A 19266-nucleotide genomic window follows, 5' to 3' on the forward strand; every position below is an offset into this window, starting at 1 on the left:
AATGCAGTCATGGGAGTGAGAGCACTGGTAGGTGGAATTTGTCCTTTACATCAATCTTGAAGTATTACTTTAAGAAATGCTAGGGGTACTCCACAGACAATAAAGGCATATTTAGTTTTGCAAGCAGTTAAGTGACTGCTGGCTGTATTTTTCTTTTATTTTCTCTGTCTGCATTTATATACAGATGATTATATTTGCTCTTCCTGTCATGTTGGGTTTGCTGCCTCAGGAGATGTTGCCTGCCTGAGCCATTCTCGGTGTGCAATACTGATTAGTCTTAGTTTTTCAATACAATGTTAAATCTGTAATGGCAACTGACCATGTTAATTTCCCAAGACAATGTAAGGTGCGCAAGAATGAGCTTGAAAATATTTCATAAATTATTCGTATGGTTTTGTTTTCTTTTTATTTATTTAAAGCAAGTACAACATTATCAGCTTTTTTTGGTACTAATCTTTTCATGTAGATGAGCTTACAGTGTGCTCTGTAAATATAAATGCAGTTTCTCCTTGGTAGGAGAAATCCTTAAGGCCCTAGGTGAATAGTAGTGCTTTCTGCATTTAGGGGCCTACTTTATACGCATCTCTTTAAAAGGCAGAAATGTATGTTTCTGTGTTTACAAAATTAATTAATTAATTTCTGTGCAGGAAATTTCCCTGTTGATTTCAACTATCTAATGTAATATATATTTATATTACCAATAGATATGTTCAAACAGAAAGAAGGCGTAATTTTTGGAAACACACGGTTTGCATCATTTCATCACTTAATATAGTTATTGCAACAGCCAGTCTGGTTGTCAAACAGTGTCATTCCTATTTAACTTTTATCTTTCTCCCACATTGTCCTCTTAAACTCCAATGGGAATAATAAATAACATGTGAAAAGTCACCAGGGGAAGGCAACCTTTAACCTTAGAAATAAAAGTCAGACTGCACTTTTGTTTCAATCACTTCTCTAGAAACACATGAAAATATGTTATAAAGTGAGCGCAGAGACACAGAAAAGTCCAATATGAGCATAAAGAAATTCTTTATTAAGAAAGCAGAATGTCTTTTTTTCAAAGCCCATCATACTGAACATATTTACTGACCATTATGATGTTTCCTTCCCATTTAGGAGATTGTCAACTTCAACTGTCGGAAGCTGGTGGCTACAATGCCTCTTTTTGCTAATGCAGACCCAAATTTTGTGACTGCCATGCTAAGCAAACTGAGATTTGAGGTGTTCCAACCTGGAGATTATATTATCCGAGAAGGGGCCGTGGGTAAGAAGATGTACTTCATTCAACACGGTGTTGCTGGTGTCATCACCAAGTCCAACAAGGAGCTGAAGCTGACAGATGGCTCTTACTTTGGAGGTGAGTAGGAAAAAATGAATGATAACACTGGAGTGAATACACTAAACCAAAACACATACAGATAAACAAAACACATACAGATGACACATAAAAAGAGACTTTTAAGTTAACTAAGAGTCACTTGCCTAGACAATTCAAACCGCAGTAAAGCGTGCAAAATATTTCTGAACAAAACATTCAGAGTCTGCTTAATGTTATGAGAACAGCTGTTACAAATGCAAAATGACCTTCCAGAATTTTGAAGTTATTTTGAATTAAAATCGCTGTTATTTAACAGAAAATATTTAAATAAAATCATAATAATTTGCATAGTTATTTTATAGCTTTTCAAAGGTAAAATTGACAGGATTAATCTTTAAAAATAATAAATTTTTTGAATCATAAATCTGATGGTAAAAATCATAGTGAGAATTGAAAAACTAACAATGAATAGAAGAGCATTATTTACATGGGATATTTTGTAATTCATTCATATTTTAATATGTTATTCGTGCTTTTTCAATGAATTTTAGCACACATCAGTGTTTATCCTGACAATATATACTAGGAGAAACGGGATTTCCTATTTGACTAGGTAGCTCTCTAACAGATGTATATTAATAAAAATCAGGCATTAATTTTAATCCTAATTAAATTAATCTGGTAATCCTAATGAAAAATAGTTATTTGCTTAGATGAAGGCATCTGAATATGTATATCTTGACAAAAGCAATTGCTTTTCTTACATATAATAATTGATGATACAAAATAGTTGTTCCCTGTGACTGTAAATTATCTCTGTGCAATGGAATAGGTGTCTGCTTCCACAAGCAGGCTGGTTTTCAGAAGCTGCTTGAATATTTGTTTGTGTACCACTGCTGCTCATGAGAGTTACAGTTAGCTGGTCATTGTATTAATTTGCTGCTGAATTCCATTAATGATCCCATAACTGCCCTTTCAGAAAATGCTCAATTGAAAGCCTAATCAATGCCATTTAGCTGGTAAAGAGAAGGGGGAACTAAGAAAAGTGAATTGGGCTCAGCGTTTCAATTGGGCTATAGAGTTACTTAACTAATCCCATTTTAGAATAATACGCTAAAGCAACTCCTACTGATCTGGCCAGAAGACCTTGTCACTTCGAAGTAGCCTCTGCAAGGTGATTTGTATCACCAGTATTTGTAGAAGCACTTTGGTAAAGAGGTCTTGTGCTTATCCCACAGGATTAAACTGTAGATGCTGAAGTCAGGAGATTAAGTAGAAAGAAAAGGTAAATGCTGAGGATGAAGAAACAGAGCAACCTTGGTCTTGGTCTCCTCTATGCTTAGCAGTGCCCTAGTTTATGAAAATGTCTTTGCAAGAGCCTGCGTGCTGAATCTGGCCATAATACTCCTCTGAACCAGCAGAGGATCAGAGGAGATTGCACATGAAAGTATTTTACATAACTGTCAGCCTGTTGTTGCAGTGCAAACAACTATTTAGTTCATCCTATTCAACTGCTACCCTTCTTAACAGGAATGCAGACAAAAAAATAAGCTACTTGCAATATCCAGACACTACAGGAACTTACTACACTGCATACCAAAGCACTTTTGCTCATCCAAACTGCAGCTGGGATGAGACAGGTGTTGCAAAAATGGGTGGTAATGCATCCAAAGCCTGCTGGGGCAAACAGAAGGTATTAGCTTCTGCTGTGGCATGGAGGGGTGAGAAGAGGTGAGAAAAGACAAGTGCACAGGGAGAGAGGAAATGCCCCAAGATCCAGAGTGATGCGGCTCAGATCTGTTGTAGAAAAACACCATATATTGTGAATTTCCAGAAGTGTATTTCCAGCTGGGGAGAAGAAAGACCTATCTGGATCAGAGGAGCTGTGGATGATGCCCTATCCACAGGTATGTTTGAGGCCAGTCTGGATTGGGCCCTGAGCAACCTGATCTAGTGAATGTCATCCATGGCAAGGGCATTGGAACTAGATGATCCTTAAGGTCCCTTATAACTCAAACCATTCTATGATTTTATAATTCTATGACTGCAGCTGAAAAGAGAAAAAACAAGCTGCAAATCAGATATATGTGAACTGAAAAGGTTCGGATTCTCAAAGGAGAAAATAAAAAACAGTTCTAAAACTGTCATCTCTCTGGAGAATACCCACTTTCCCTGAAGTGTGTATCAGAATCTGAGTAAAGCTTCCTGACCAAAGCAGACACAAGGAATAAAGCAGACACATAGTCATAAAATAGTAAACTGGAAGGTAAAGGCTGCATTCAAATCCTAAGACCAATAACCCTTTTTTTTGCTTAAAGGACACGTGATAAATCCAAAGCTGACGCTATGTTTAAAATGCTACTTGCAACAACTGATCTGTATAGCTCCCAGGTCTGACACAATACACCAATATCAAGACTTGAGCTCCCACAAGCAAGTAAAGAAAGGGCACACAGGTGACAGGGTGCCATGCCTAAACAGATCAATTTTTAATTTTTTAAATATCTTATGTTTTGAAAGTTCCTCATCCCAGCTCAGGGATGCTAACTTCTGTCTGTCAGGTATGTCCCAGAGCTGAGTTACCTGGGAACCTTGGCTCTGGAGAGATTTGCAGGCTCACCTCCAGAACAGTGGAGGGTTTCACCCGCGTCCTGCCTTGGATTTGGAAAACCAAACTCTTAATATGTAAAATATTTCTGTGCTAATAACATTATATCAGGAAAACAATTTAGGTAAAAAAACTTACCAGTAAAAAAAACAACAATGCTTAAGTTGTGGGAGAACTGGAGATTAGTGTAAAAGCCAAGATTTAAGAGGACCCAAGGCAGAATCACGAGTATTTGGGAGTGACTTGAATGGAGACTGTTGGGAGAATGAAAGCCTGGAAAACCAAAAGTAGCAGTAAAAAAGAGGAAACATCTTGAGGTTTGAGGACTAATGTTGAACATTTAAATTCTCTTGCCTGATCTTTGTTTTTAATTAAAAACAGGCTTAGATGTGGTCTGATAGGAAACCAAATAAACCTTACAGTTGGTTGGTAATTCTTCTCAAAAAGAATATGCCTGGATAACCACCAGTGGTATAGATGAATTAGACTACACCTCTGCTGTACACTTTCTGTTCATTTTTGAGGGACTGTCCTGGTTTAGGGCAAATTTGGGAGAAAACCTCCAAAACGGCCCCCCCCAGAAAGCCCACCCACACAGCCCTCCCCCCAGCCAGATCAGGAAACAATTTCCTCAGAGACGTGGGAAAAAACCTTTTTATTTAAACAGGCAAAGCATTCCCCAGCACACAAAATGAACAATACCAGATGACAAAACTCATTTGCTGCTCTGAAGAGACAACAAATTCAGAAAGTCTCTCCTGTGGGTGCTCGCTCTGTTATCAATCCCTCCGGCACTGGGAAAGGCCACTGCCCACAGCAGGCCCCGGTGGCCACAAAGTGCGAGCTCCTAACTAAAAAGCAAAGGAAGGCCCTGTTCTGCCCTGTCTGTGCCCAGACACTGCAGTGGAGTTCTGTGTTCCAGCAGCATGTGGAGGAGTGAATGCAGTCCCTGATAATAAACTCCATGCTCTTCTTCTCCCCACCTTCACTCAGAGCCAGTCTTGAAGGCACAGAATATAATATCCAGCATAAACAGAACACATGATGGGGATACAGGCATCATAATGTCACCCTAGGAGAGGGACATGAAAAGCAGTGACAATAGAAAGATCTGGGCTTGACTACTGTCTGCCTCCTTCCTCATCTGCACTCACTGGTTTCTCCTTTGGGGAAGGAAGGAGTAAATACAATTCTGTAACCACAAAGATCTTGTGGTTTACTCCCTGGTATTTCTGTGGGAAGAGCTTTCTGTCCTTTGACCTTCATGTTTGTCCATAAATGTAATCTTCTTGAACTTTGTGTGCAGGAGCAATTTTTAGCCCAGCATTTCATTTCATCCCAATAAGTGGGTTTTTTTCAGACTGCTAGTTGAAGGACATTATCATCCTACATATCTCCTCCAAATGCTAGCAGGAATTTGAAAGCAGTTTCTTGTACTATCCTTTCCAATAGGCCATATTCCCCCTACCATATTCATGGTATGCTCATGTGACTTTTTATAAAAGGGACAGGAATTAGACAAGGAAGAATACATGAAACCACTTTTCACTTTACTGTGCAGTTATCTAGTTATTTCTACTTCAGTGAAATTATGTAAGCCACAGTTAACATTGGAGAATCATGGGATTTTAATACTCTATAGTGGCTTTTACTGGATTTATTTTTAATTTAACTATATCTTGTTTTTTTCCAAAACATCGGTGGATTTTTTTTATGTCCTTAATGTTTTGCTCTCTGTTTGGTAACAGTTCCCCATTATTAGAAGTTTTGCTCCTAGTTCCCCATTATTAGAAAAGGGATTGCCACTTTGCATAGCAGTAGATGCATCTTTTCCGTGTACAAGTACAAGAGAAACTTCTCACACTGACACTGACAGAGTTTTCATATGGCAGGAAATAAGGTTGCCCTCAATCGAAATTACCATAGAAACATAGAAACATAAAATGGCTTGGGTTGAAAGGGATGTTTAACATCATCTACTTCTGCTCCCCCTACAATGGTCAGGGACTCCTTTCACTAGACTGAGTTGCTAAAAGCCCCATCCGAGTGTTCATCCTTGAGCACACCCTCTCTGGGTAAGCTGTGCCAGTGCTGACCACTCTCACAGTAAAGAATTTTTTCTTAGAGTCTAATGTAAATCCATTCTGTTTCAGTTTGAAGCCGTTTCCCCTTGTCCTTTCACCACATGCTTTTGTAAAAAGTCTTTCTCTGTCTTTCTTGGAGACTCCCTTCAGGTACCAGAGGATTGCAATTAGGTCACCTCTAAGCCTTCTTTTTTCTGGGCTGAAAAATCCAATTCTGTCAGCCTTGCCTTATAGGAGAGGTGCTCCAGCCTTCTTATCATCTTGGCCTCCTCTGGATTTGTTCCAATAGGTCCAAGTCCTTCCTGTCTTGGAGACCCCAGCTCTGGGTGCAGTGCTCCTGGTGGGTCTCAGCAGAGCAGAGCAGAGGGGCAGAATCCCCTCCCTGCCCTGCTGCCCACAGGCTCTGGATGCAGCCCAGGACACGTTTGGCTCTCTGAGCTGTGAGTGCCATGGCTGGGCCATCTGCAGCTTCTCACCCACAGCACCCCCAAGCCCTTCTGGGCAGGGCTGCTCTGGGGCTGTTCCTGCCCAGCCTGTGCTGATATCTGGGACTGTCCCAATCCAGGTGCAGCACCAGCACTTGGCCTTGTTAAACCTCATTATATTCTCATGGGTTACTTCTCAAACTTGTCCAGGTCCCTCTGGATGAAATCCCATCCTTCAGAAGTGTCAGCTGCACTGCTTAGTTTGGATTCATTGCAAATTTGCTGAGAGTGCTCTCAATTCCTTCATTTATTTCATTAATGAAGACACTACACAAGACTGGTCCCAGTATGGATCCCTGAGGGACACCACTTGTCACTGATGTCCATCAGGACTCTGAGCCATTGACGAGTGCCCTCTGAATGTGACCATATGAACAATTCTTTATCCAAGGAATCATGATCTAGCTGCCTGTAGGGTTAGTGACGTGTGACTGAAGGTCAGGAGAGAATGAATGTATGGTACGGACTATGTTAACACATAGGACAAAACTGTAGGGAAGAGTGTGGGGAGCGATACTGATGTCAACAGAGAGAGAACTCTGTGGGTAGGAGTCAGGTTGTGAGTGGTGCAAATAAATGGGAGACAGAGCAGCTGACAATGCAGGGGAACATCATGAGCATGAGACTGATGGGAAAGGGAGGAAAACACAAGTGGCAAGCACAGATCTGAACAACCCCCAGAAGCTGGAAAAGAGTGGGAAGGTGCTTACACCTATCTCTTTTGGATAGCAAGTTGGAAAACCTGACTGCACATGTGTTTGCAGTTAAGCTGAACTGAAAACTTGAGATTGACACACTTGAACTCAGCTTCCTAGAATGGAGAATAAAAATCAGGAGGCAGGTGAAAAGTGTAAGCAATTGTATTTTGAGGATGTTGTGATTATGAAGTGGTTTAATTTTCTTGTCATCTTGACTTAGTCCTGAGTATCTACAGTTTACAATACTGAAAATACAAAGTATACAGCAGTGGATAATGACAGCTCCCTCATTTTTGCTTTCTCTGCCTCAGTGCATATTTGTCTTTCTCTTTAATATTTTGGTAGTTCAAACTCATTTATGATATAATCCTAGTAATAAATGGTAGGAAGGAAATTGCCAGGTTTCAATCCTATTGAACCTTTTTCTCTCAGTACCAGGCGACTGGATTAGAAATTGCTCTTCTTGTGACAGGAGGAATTACTAAACAGATTGTGTATTAATTCTTCACTATACATCCAAATCGGCAAAATGAAAAAATGTTGACATCTTTTGAGATGAAGCACAAGAATATGAGTATTTTGCTTATAGAAGAGATTAGTTCATCAGTTATGGGGGTTTTACAGAGCAGAATTATTAATATATCTAATGAGCGTAATACTAATCCAATTTACCTATACCAATACATATTGATAGAAACTGATGTACTACCACTGCTGTGCGAATATTCTGATTTTTGCTGTCGTGAATTGTTTCAGAAACACTCCATAATAATTTTATATAAGTTGGTAATTCAAGATCTCTGCTAATTAATCAGACATTAATTATCAAACATGCAGTAGTGTAATAAACTAAAGAGATGTTTGCTTTAATACAATAAAGCCTTTCCAGTTATCTCCTTCCTCTTACTCAGATGTGTGGGTCTTATGGGTACTTCAGTCATGACAGTAAGATCAGGCCCCGCAACTTCTCCCTTCTGGAAAACCTTCTGCTCCCTGATACCTTGTGACCCTTCACTTCTCTGCACATCCCTCACTCCAGACTCAGTCTGATGGTGTTCTCATGCACTCACCTACAGACAGCAGGCTCCTGCCTGGAGAGCCAAGTGGAAAAGCAGCTTTCAACCATTGATCACTTGCCTGAGATTGTTACCCCCGCAAACATAAAACTTCTAAGCTCTCCCAAAGCTAGTGCAGAGGACTTTGATGAGCAGGAGTGGTTTCTGGAGGTCCTATGCCCCATCAGCTGCCAGCCCTGTCAGAATCAGAACCAGAGGAGTGACTCAGGACAGGTAGTCCTGGTTTAGATAAGTACTTGCTGAGCTGCCTCCATGAGCTGGTGTGTTAGAGTGGAGCTGACATACCTACAGAGAGGAGAAGAAAGGAATAAATCCCACACTGCCCAACCAGTACAGCTCAGCACAGCTTACTCAAAGGAGGATTTCTGGGAACACATTCAGGACTCTGCTGTTACTTCATTTGCTTACTCACTGATGGACAGAGGCCTGATTGTTCACTGTGGTCTCATCCTGCTCTTTTCTGTAGTCCCTGGCAAAATTCCTCTCAACCACAAAGGACACAAGATAAGACTAGTCTCCCTGCTATCTTTTCCTTTCTCCATCTGTTTTCCCACCTGTGTTTACACAGGCTTTCCTTCATGCAGCAGCCCAGACATATGTTCCTGGAAATTTAACCCCTTTTTTGCTGTTTTTAACAGATACTATGTTAGAGCTGAAGGAATGCTGACATTGCTAGGGAAATCCAAACTTAGTGCTTAGGAAGTGCAGATATATTTATTAATTAGGTCTGGGGGCCTCATGGAGGTTTTGTTAGTTGAAGGAGTTTCCTAATCCCAGTAGATAAATCTTCAGTTATTCACACTGCCCAATTTTTGATGTATCCATCGCAGATCCATCTCCCCATTGTTTTTTCCCCCCACTGAAAATCCCACTGGTATCATGCCACTTGGAATCAGTAGATAAATCAGTTTTAACTAAAACTCATGCTGCTAATTTTTTTTTTCCTATCAACTTCCAGTTATGTTGAACATGAAGAAATGAATGTGATTTTAAAAAAATAATTATGAGCTGTATATATGAGAGTTACTGTATGTGAATATGAAATTGTATTGGCCTAGCTCTTGCATTGTAATAGGAGACAAATACATGTTTTATTTTACTTACTCTAAGGCAGATATCACTATCTGTGCTTCATGTCATCATTCATCTAGCAAATCTATCTAGAAACCAGATTCTCATTGCCATCTTCCCAGACAATGTCCCAGAGACATATTATAGCATCTTTTCTTTTTTGGTTTATTTCTTGTAACATGTAGTTCATGGAATACTTTCAATTTTAAATGTTTTATTTTGCTTAAATTATTTAATGCAGTTTTAACATTTACCCTTCTGCACCTAAAATTCTAATAAACTCTATTTTGCATTTGCTTCAGCTTGTAGAAGGCCAATTAGACAGAACTTCTTTGACCTACCTATTATTTATGGAACTTTTCCCCCTCTCGGAACAGTAACTGTCAGTATATTTTAGACCAGTGCAGTGGAAAATAATACCATGGGAAATGTTGAGTCACTTTAGATTATATTTTCCCACTTATTTTTTTCTGGTTACACTCTAGGTGCTTTCTTTTGATAGAATATTTTAAAAGATTTGCAGTATAATACTGATTATAAATAGAAAAAAATCTGTTGAAGTGCTTTACATATGGACATTATGATATGATATGATTTATAATTTTACATTTTGCAAAAATACTGCATATGGCTATTCATTATTCAAGGTAGTGGTGGATTAAGTCTTTCAATATTCATACTATAATCCAGATAGTTAATTATAAGTAGCCCCACTGAGGTGTGATTATTCGTATTCTTAATAGCAGGGACATAATTAAATGCTTTAAGGGAGCAGGATCTCCACATCTCCATGCCAACTCGTTTGTAAAACATTTTTCAGCTGAACAGTATAGAACATTTTTCTAAAAATATTGTCTGCAAGAGGGCCTAAAAATTAAATATCTTTTTGGCACAGACAAATCTGCCATTTTGAGGCTACATAATATGCAATAGTCCTCATAATATTGCATAATTTCTTGTTGACAATAAATTGTTGTGTTGTTCTTTTGGCACCATATTTTATATTGAAAATAATAATCAGTCAGAAGGACTTCTTGCTATTCCAACTCAATATTTTTTTTAAAGGACAAGAGAATTTTTAGGAAGAGAATGAAAATAACTTACTCTTTTATGCTAAAAGGTAGAAGCTGATTTGGGTTTAGGAGTTTTATTAGGTAGCAAACATAAATATAAATTTAACAGTATCCATAATAATAACACAAGTAAAAAGTCTTGCAATCTAAAAGCATAAATAAATTATAATTATAATTCTATTAATTCATTAACAGCATACATTTTTAATTTAAACTTTATATAACTAGACACAAGTAAAATATGACATAGCATGCCTTGGAAATCAAATGTGGTCAACACAGATAAAGCAGAAGAAGATTTTCCAAGCACCTTCAATTTCAAACAGTAGAATTTTAACTAAATATTTGAGTTTAGATTAAATATTTAATCTAAATATTTAATTCAGAACTGACAGTCTCTGATAATTTTTTAAATAATTTAATGAAAAGAAGTACAATATTTTTATAGTCAACTTTAATTTAACTTGAATAGTTTAAATTGTAACTGTTATTGTTTGCCAAACTCAAGATTACAAGAGCATACTACTGAATACATAAGGAACTAAGTAGTTTTTTTCAACAGGCAGGGGTTTTATGGGTCGTCTTATGGGTTTATCCCTGCTTTTGTACAGGGAGATCAATTTCACCGATTGCCTGTAAGAGACAGTTAAGACCTCGTTTAGCCATCAGAATAAAAGTAGGAGTAAATGAATTAGATAAAATCACTTTTGTCCTTTGACACGGTGAGTATGGAAACTAAATCCGTACTTAGGCATATTATCTTAGAATCTTAGCTTAATTATTAATTTTTAAAGCATATGAAATTACTATCAGTAAAGTTGTGAGCTTTTAAAAGATAATAAATAGACTATCTTAATCACTCTTTGTAGAAAGAACGTTTTAATAAATAAGAAGAAAAACGTATGGATGCTCTGTTATAAATAGCACTGAAGACAAAATATGCACTTTTATTTCTATTTTATAAAATTGCCCTAAGCTTCTGTTCTCTCTTACAGACCTTTCTTAGAAGAATTTAATAGAACATGGGAAAACAGTCAGGACGTAAGAAATGTTCATAAGTGTAGATGTGGCACTCGGTGCCAGGGTCGGGCTGACAGGGTGAAGTTCAGTTGAAGGTCAGACTTGATGATCTTAGAGGTCTTTTCCAACCTCAGTGATTCTGTGTTTCTGTTACTGGCTTTTGTCTGCGCTAGTAATGAAAACCTGGCCACAGCTATTTTCAGAACCTGCACATGGAAGAAAGCAAAGAGAGGTCAGGATGAAAAATAAAAAGTTCCTGCTCAGGTAACTTGCCACTTCTTATTAAGATGAGAAACTGGTTTCTCCTAGCTAAGTGGCATAAACGGCACACTTGGAGCTAGGTAAAGAAAGGAAGATACTCTCAGGGTTGTTGGCAAACCCTAAATAAATATGAAATGGTTTTTCTTAAATATTTGTCTATAAATTCTATCAAAGTTTGGATCAATTAAATGTAGGCACTTCTTTTCAAATGAATATTTTTCCCCAGTAAATTTTTGCTCTTTTGCTATTGTTACATTAAATTAAATAAAATACTATTCATTAAACTGTGAACATGCGGAGAGCTCAGGTGTCAGTCTTCAGAGACAGAAATTTCAAATTACTACAAACAGGCAATAAAAATTTTAGCTAAACAACATATGTGTGGTTTTTGTTTGGGGAATTCTGAGGTGATTTTTTTGTTATTTGTTTGGTTGTATTTTTTAATAGGATGACTAACAAGGGCAACAGCTATCACAAATTACAAATAGATATATTTAAAATAAGTTCAGGTAAATAGTTTTAAAAGACTGGAGATGGGATATTACAGAAGTTGCTTTTCATTCCAATCAGCCATTTTCAGTCCCTTTTCAAAACAGTAACTTTCTCAGTTATATATCCAGGCTCCATCTCTCCAACTGATGAGCCCAGATATCTGAAAGCAACTCAACAGACAATTATTGCTGCCATATTTTAAATGAAGAGGTCATGCAGGCTGTATCTCCTAACTCAAACTGACTTGTCTGCAATTCCATATTTAGTGTAAACATGATGGCAAAAGCAGCAGTTTTTCCATAGCTTCCTTTTGGACAGTCTAGATTACAAATCTGGCTGTAAAAGGCAGGAATTATCTCCATTTTCTGTTCTCCTTAAGCTCTCGCCCTTGCTGCAGAAATGTTCTTCTTGAGCAGTGACTATATTTTAGGATTTCTTAAATGCAGGACTGAATTTTTTAGAACACAGATTACTGAAATTCATTTAATTGCATCAAACTACATTCTGAGTAATTGTAAGACCTGGTGGTAGATATTTTAGTAACTACAAAAAAAAGCATCATATGTCTGAGTATACCATTGTGTACACTAGCAATAATATACTGAAATACAAAAAGAACACATTAAAAATGTGGAAAAAATATAGATAAATGTATTTCACATTTTCCAGAGTTTAATAAAGAAAAAGAAAACAGAAGTGCAGATGATTATGTTAAAGTAACATGTTATCATATGAAACAGCTTCTCCCTGTTTTCTGTATGGGAGATGCTTAAGTCAACATGGAACTGGAAAATTACTCAATTTCTGAAAGAATGGGATGCCTAGAAGCTTACTGATTTTTTTTTTTTTTTACTTGCTTGAAGTTCATGTAGTCCTTTCCTAAAGGGAAAAAGAACCCAACCATACTCATACCATGTGTTGTAAAGCTGGGAATTGACTGCCCCATGCTGAATGTCCCTTGCTGTGACTGGCACAGCAAGGAAGTGCCCATTAGCTAGTTTCTGCTCAGTGGACAACTTCAGCTGCTTGAAAGAAGTAAAGAACTATCAATCTTTGTAGCATGCCAAGGAATTGCTGTTATGAAAAGCTGATGGAAAATAAGGATAGCCATGGTGGTTCTGGGAAGCTTACTCTGAAGTCTTACGAGATTGGTGGATGGAAAAAGCACTTGGTCATTTGTCTTTGGTAGTTTAGTAACTCACTGCTGTCTATAAAATAAACTATATTCTAATACACTGTCCTGTTCTTAGAAAACATTCCCAAGTCTGTTAGACTGACTGACCCAAGCTTTTGAATTGCTTTGACTTTCCATCTTTCTTCTGCTGCTGGAAGCAATCAGCCTGAACAGCTGACAGCATGCACAGCAACCTATATGCCCATGACAAGAACAAGTTTGCTGTTGAGGAACTGAAGCAGTAGTCAGCTGTCCTCAGCTGGAAGGACCTCTCACTAGATCCTGTAATGTTTAATCTAACAGATGATGGGAAATCACACAGCTTTGGAAGGGGACAGAAATGTATCAAAACTGCTAGTTGTTTTTAGTTGTTTTTAATATAGACACTATATAGCTGAAATACTGTTGAATTCATTAGTTCATTACTACACAAATTTAATTTCTGCACCTACTAAAGTGAACTTACGTCCTTGCAAGACAAAGATGCACATACAGTAATTCATTATAAGAATTTTCTGTTCATACAATATAACATCCTAAACTAAAAAATATGGTCCATGGAGACATGACTGGTTTGGTGTCCTTCAGTGAACTTGTTAACTACTGGACTCATAACTTACCCTTTATCAACACAGTTGGTGGGCATATTTTTTCTGTAGATTTTCTCTAGTCAAATGTTAATGTGACATATGGGGCAGAGTAATTATATCTGGAACACAACTGATATGTAAAAGGAATAGATGATGAATGGACAAGTATGGACTATCACAGAAACTGTACTGCTTCTCAGAGTAAAAAAGGAATTTTCTTATCTAAAAATTTATAAAATGGAAACTAGAAGTTATTGCTAGGATGGCCAGTAGATACATACCCATCCAGCAAAGACTAAAGAAGAGATCAATGTCATACACGCTACTAGTCATCAACCTCCCCCACATCGATCTACACGGATGTGGGGGAGATTAATACATAATACATTACGTATACATCCCCACATCCTTATTTTCTCAAAGAAAAAGGTGTTTAGGCATCATGTAGCAACAGAGGAGGGCTAAAAATTATCACCAATAGTGGCATATCAGTACAGTCCATAAGAACAATGAACCTTGTCTCAGTTAGGATCAAAACTTGATCCTTACAAAAGACCTATCAATCCTATTATTTAAAATTCATACTGTAGGCTATGTCACTCTCCTCATTCAGATTTTCCTGAAATCAGCCTTCCTTATTGCTGTCTGTCAGATATGCAGAAATTCCCATGCAGAGTGTTCTGTCACATTAATGCAATAGTAAAACACATCCTATGCATTCCCTGTTTTATGAGAAAATGCTCCTTTAGAAATTCATAGTTTTCCAACAATTGAACCTGAGCCAGCTTTTGCTGAAATCCTGCCATAGAATCATAGAACCACTTAGATTGAAAATACCTTTGGATCATTGAGTACCATTGTTAACCCAGCAGTAACAACTCCATCACGCAGCCATGTCCCACACAGGTGTGCAACTGATATGTTGGTGATCAATTTTGGTTATTACAACTTTCAGAACAAGCTTAGCTTTAAACTTCTATCATTGCACATTTCAGTTAGAGTCTTCACAGCAGAAAGTACACTGTATTTGAGCCCATTTTCATATTCTTTTGAGGACTGTCTTTTTACATAGGAAAGACCTGATCCTAGCAGACCACAAATTATGATTTTCACAAATGAATTAATTAAATTTGCATTAAACGTGGACTGTAAGAACCAATGAAAGTTTTTAGCATCATTCTGTGTTTTCAAACAGTCACTTTTCATTAGTTCAGTGATTGACAATTGTTTCACAATGTTCCACGTAACGGTTGTCCACAGAGATTAAATAATTAAACTAAAATTTGCATTCAGAATTGAATTACAGGTTCATTGTAGCCTAATACATAATTTTTAATTGGAACTTAAGACATTCTTTTGTTTGGAAAGGAAAGATAGTAATATTTCACACACTGAAAGTGTCAGCATGAAGGCAATACACCATGCCAAATGCACATAGTAATATTAGTGAGTAATATGCTGCTGACACTTTATTTTTATGCTAATAGAGCACCTTGTTTATCTAAGTTATTTAAAAATAGTCTATGCCTTTCGTGTTCCCCTATACACTCCTATGCTGTTATTGTATCTCCTAGTCTATTTACATCAATTGAACATCAAGGAGAGTGTAATTGTTAAGGGCACCTGGTGTACTTGATGCCACAAAGGCTCATTTCAAATATGTCATGGCTGTTTTCATTACTTTATTATTTTCATGAAAAACAAACACTTTGGTTTATTTAAATGAACACAAGTGTTTAATGGGAACTCATTTCAGTGTTTCTCCTCTCTGGTCCTGGTAATGAAGATTTCACATATTATTTCTCATTATGCTTGAGGGTCTGTCCAAACAAATAGCTGACAGATTAACACATGCAATTAGCAAACACTTTAGTCTTATGGACAGACTAAAAATGATGCTATTGATACATATTACAAGGCAATACAGATAATGTATCAGTGACTATAATATAGTTCTAATCAGACAAGAAATACCACAGGAAATGCAGTATGTGGGTATTCATTGACAGCATTTTTTCTGTAAGGAAACTGTAGTTCAGACCATTCAAGTGGAGTTGAGAGCACAAAGCTGTCTTTGCTCTCTGAGCAGGCAGGCTCCACAGCAGCACTCCCTGACCATTTTCTGGGCACTGGGACATTTTTCTCATCTTTTCTGACCCGTTGTTCATTATATTATCTAACTAGTAGGATTACAGATATTAAAAGCCTTCCAGACTTACAGTCTTCAACCAGAAGTTGTGGGTTGACAGAGTCTGCACATCAGAGTTTTCATTGATTTTTTTTCCCTTCACCTTGACAAAAAATAATAGAAGATGAAAGAAGCTGAAGAAAAAAAGGAAATATTTGTTCCAGTAATATCCATGAATTCTATGGTCCCATTGTCCTGTCATGAAGCCTAACATTGTCTCTTATGGTTTCTTCCCATTTTTCTTGTTTAAGTAATCTAAATACAGTAGTCAAGATTATTAATGATGAAAACTGTACTTTCTCTAATTTTTTCTGCACTCTTCAGGATGATGGGGATTTAGGAGATGCTGTTTTTTGGGGGGGCATTTGATGCTTTTTATACTCAAGTATTTGTTGAGAGTAGCAGAAGACACCTATTTATGTGTCTTTATTGTTTGCAGCAATTTTAATTGAAGAGAGCTGAAAATCAATAGGTGATCAATAGTCACACAGACTTTCCAGATAATTTTATCTAAATTCAACCACGTATTGTAACACTGTATTATTTGTGAGACCTAAAGAATATCTTAGGAAAGAGAACAGGTATTGTCTGCATTTAACTGCTCCCTTTGGGCAAAATGTCCTACTCTTGTAACTAAAATTCAGTGGATTAAATCTAAGGAGAAGAGGTCAGGCTAAGCTAGGAGTGAGAAAAGGAAAGGACTGACTTCTGTTATACCTGGCTGGTTCTTTACAGTAAACTGCCATTATTTCATGGGCATCAAGTTTTGTGAGGGACTTTAGGTCAAGTCTCTTACCAGCATTCTCTATAAATTCTGTATTTTACTCTCCCAATAGTCTCCATAAATTCTCCCCAAAGCTGTTGGAGTTTAAGTACATTCTGTACTAGTAGTGGTCCAATGTTAATTTACTTTGATTTATCCACTGTAATTTAAGCATCTTATCCCCTAAGCCTTCAGGGTTACATAGCATGTGGAAATTCCTCAAGAAGTATGTGACCAAAAAAAAATCAAGATTCTTCATATTCTAGATTAATAAAAAATATATTTCTTAAAGACATACAGCAAAAAGACCCCAAACCAAGAACTAGGTTGATACTTTATAGAACTGAATTCTGCAGAATTATTTATTAGTTGGTATTCCACACTTGAAAATGATAATTTCATTGAAATTGAGCATGTAATGGACAAAAAAGCAAGGTAGGAGACAGTTTCCTACTTTTGTATTTAAATATGAAGTATGAACTCTCAGCCCTTGACTGCTGGAACTGAGTAGGGAAACTGTCTCTCACCCTGCTTGAACTCGAGAATTCTCGGTATTTCTAAGTGTGTTCTTAGTCCCCAGTTTGGAAATGGGATGAACTCAAACACTACTTTTTGCAAATGACTTTTTAATTTTCTGTATTTTAATCTAAATAACATAAATAAATGTTTTATCCCACGTGTTTTGCTGATACAAGCCTCAGACACCTACTTTGGCCTCTATGCAGTCGCCCTGATACTGTGGGTTGAAGAATTAGAAGTCAGAAGTTTGGGGCTGTTTCTTAGCTTCAGTTTCCAGTGTTCCAGACAAATGAATTCCTGTTGGGGGCACTTGCAGAGAAAGGCTACTAGACTAATCATATTAATTCCACTTTTTAATCTAATGAGAAAAAAGTTCAAAAGTTTTAAGTTTTCTCTCCCCAAAATACCTAGGACATAAACATCAAGGAAACTGAAGGCATGTTCATGCTTCAAGTTATTTTTTTCTCAGAACAGTTCTTATATTCAAATATCATTACATCATGATATCATGTATTGTATTAGTTTAGTAAATCTGGTGAATGATTAAAGGGATTGGTCCTCTATGGCAGCTGAATATTTAAAAAAAATCAATAGAATCACTTGGGTTAATTCAGCACTTGGGTTAATCAAAGTCATCAAGCTGTGTTTGACAGCTGATGGATCATTTCTTAGAACTTGAAGCACTATTTTAAAAAAGGCTTCATAAAATCAGAGTTCATACCAAGAAAAACTATAGGCAGGGCTCTTAAAGGACATGAATTATTTTTTCAGAGTAGCAAAAATAGAATCAAATACCTTCAGAATTGTCCCTACAACCTTATGTAAGCAGAAACAGAAAAATTGCTGCTGAGTACTAAATTATAACTTGTTAGCACAGAGTCAATTTCTACCTTTAAAGTTTCATATGGTTCAGTAACTTCTTTGTTTTCAGTGTGTGCTGAATTTTTCTCTCCCCAGAGATCTGCCTTTTAACCAAGGGCCGTCGAACTGCCAGCGTACGAGCAGACACGTACTGTCGCCTGTACTCCCTGTCCGTGGACAACTTCAACGAGGTCCTGGAAGAGTACCCCATGATGAGAAGGGCCTTCGAAACCGTGGCAATTGACAGACTTGACAGGATAGGTATTTATTTCATTTTTTTGCATATGATTAATTCTTAAAATCCATTTTCTTTCCCTTGAGCTGCATGATAAAATAGCCCTCTTTAAAAGTTTTTTTCTGTTATGCTGCAGTAAATGTTTTTTTGATCTATAAATAACACATGTGTGCAGACAAGAATTTTGCAGTCTCACTTTTAAATAATAAAACCCACCGAGTTTTAGAAAGGTCTTGTGCTCCTCTGAGGATTATATTTCATACTTTAATTATCATTAGTATTATTTATTAATCCTGTAGATTTCTTTTGCTGCCTTCAGCACTTGATAGGATTTATGCTGTGTCACGAGCAGTAGATGACATTTTCCTAAATAAATTGCTTACGGATGACATCTATAATGCTGGGAAGAGCTGAAGCCTCTCAGCACTCACAAACCCGTTGTTTGTTGAAGTGAATTAATCCTCTGCAGCAGGGCTCTCATTTTCCTCACAACATGGGCACTGCTAGCCTTGATGGCTGCACACTGGCACTGCTCAGATCTGCCTGCAATCAGAGAAGCAGTCCAATAATATGCAAGTGAAAGGCAGAAGGGTATGGCAGATTATCAAATCAAGAGGTGTAAACTTGCTGTTCCAGTATTTGGGACCTCCCAACAGGACATACTAGGCAAAGCATAAAGTCTTCAGTCAGGAGAATGGCACTCTGATCATCACTGGCACTCATTTTAATATACAGCTGTGAAAAAAA

At 37.3% G+C, this 19266-nt stretch overlaps 1 protein-coding gene across 1 annotated transcript in view; it reads left to right on the plus strand.

Moving 5' to 3' along the window:
- Positions 1–18933, plus strand: part of HCN1 (hyperpolarization activated cyclic nucleotide gated potassium channel 1) — a 165679-nt gene extending 146746 nt beyond the window's left edge. The window contains exons 5-7 of the mRNA XM_031057831.1: positions 1120–1360; positions 18381–18545; positions 18839–18933. Of these exons, the coding sequence (XP_030913691.1) occupies positions 1120–1360; positions 18381–18545; positions 18839–18933 (501 nt within the window). The remainder of the gene's footprint in view (positions 1–1119; positions 1361–18380; positions 18546–18838) is intronic.
- The last annotated feature ends 333 nt before the right edge of the window (positions 18934–19266 follow it).

This window comes from Geospiza fortis, unplaced genomic scaffold (assembly GCF_000277835.1).
Source record: "Geospiza fortis unplaced genomic scaffold, GeoFor_1.0 scaffold443, whole genome shotgun sequence".
Lineage (NCBI taxonomy): Eukaryota > Metazoa > Chordata > Aves > Passeriformes > Thraupidae > Geospiza > Geospiza fortis.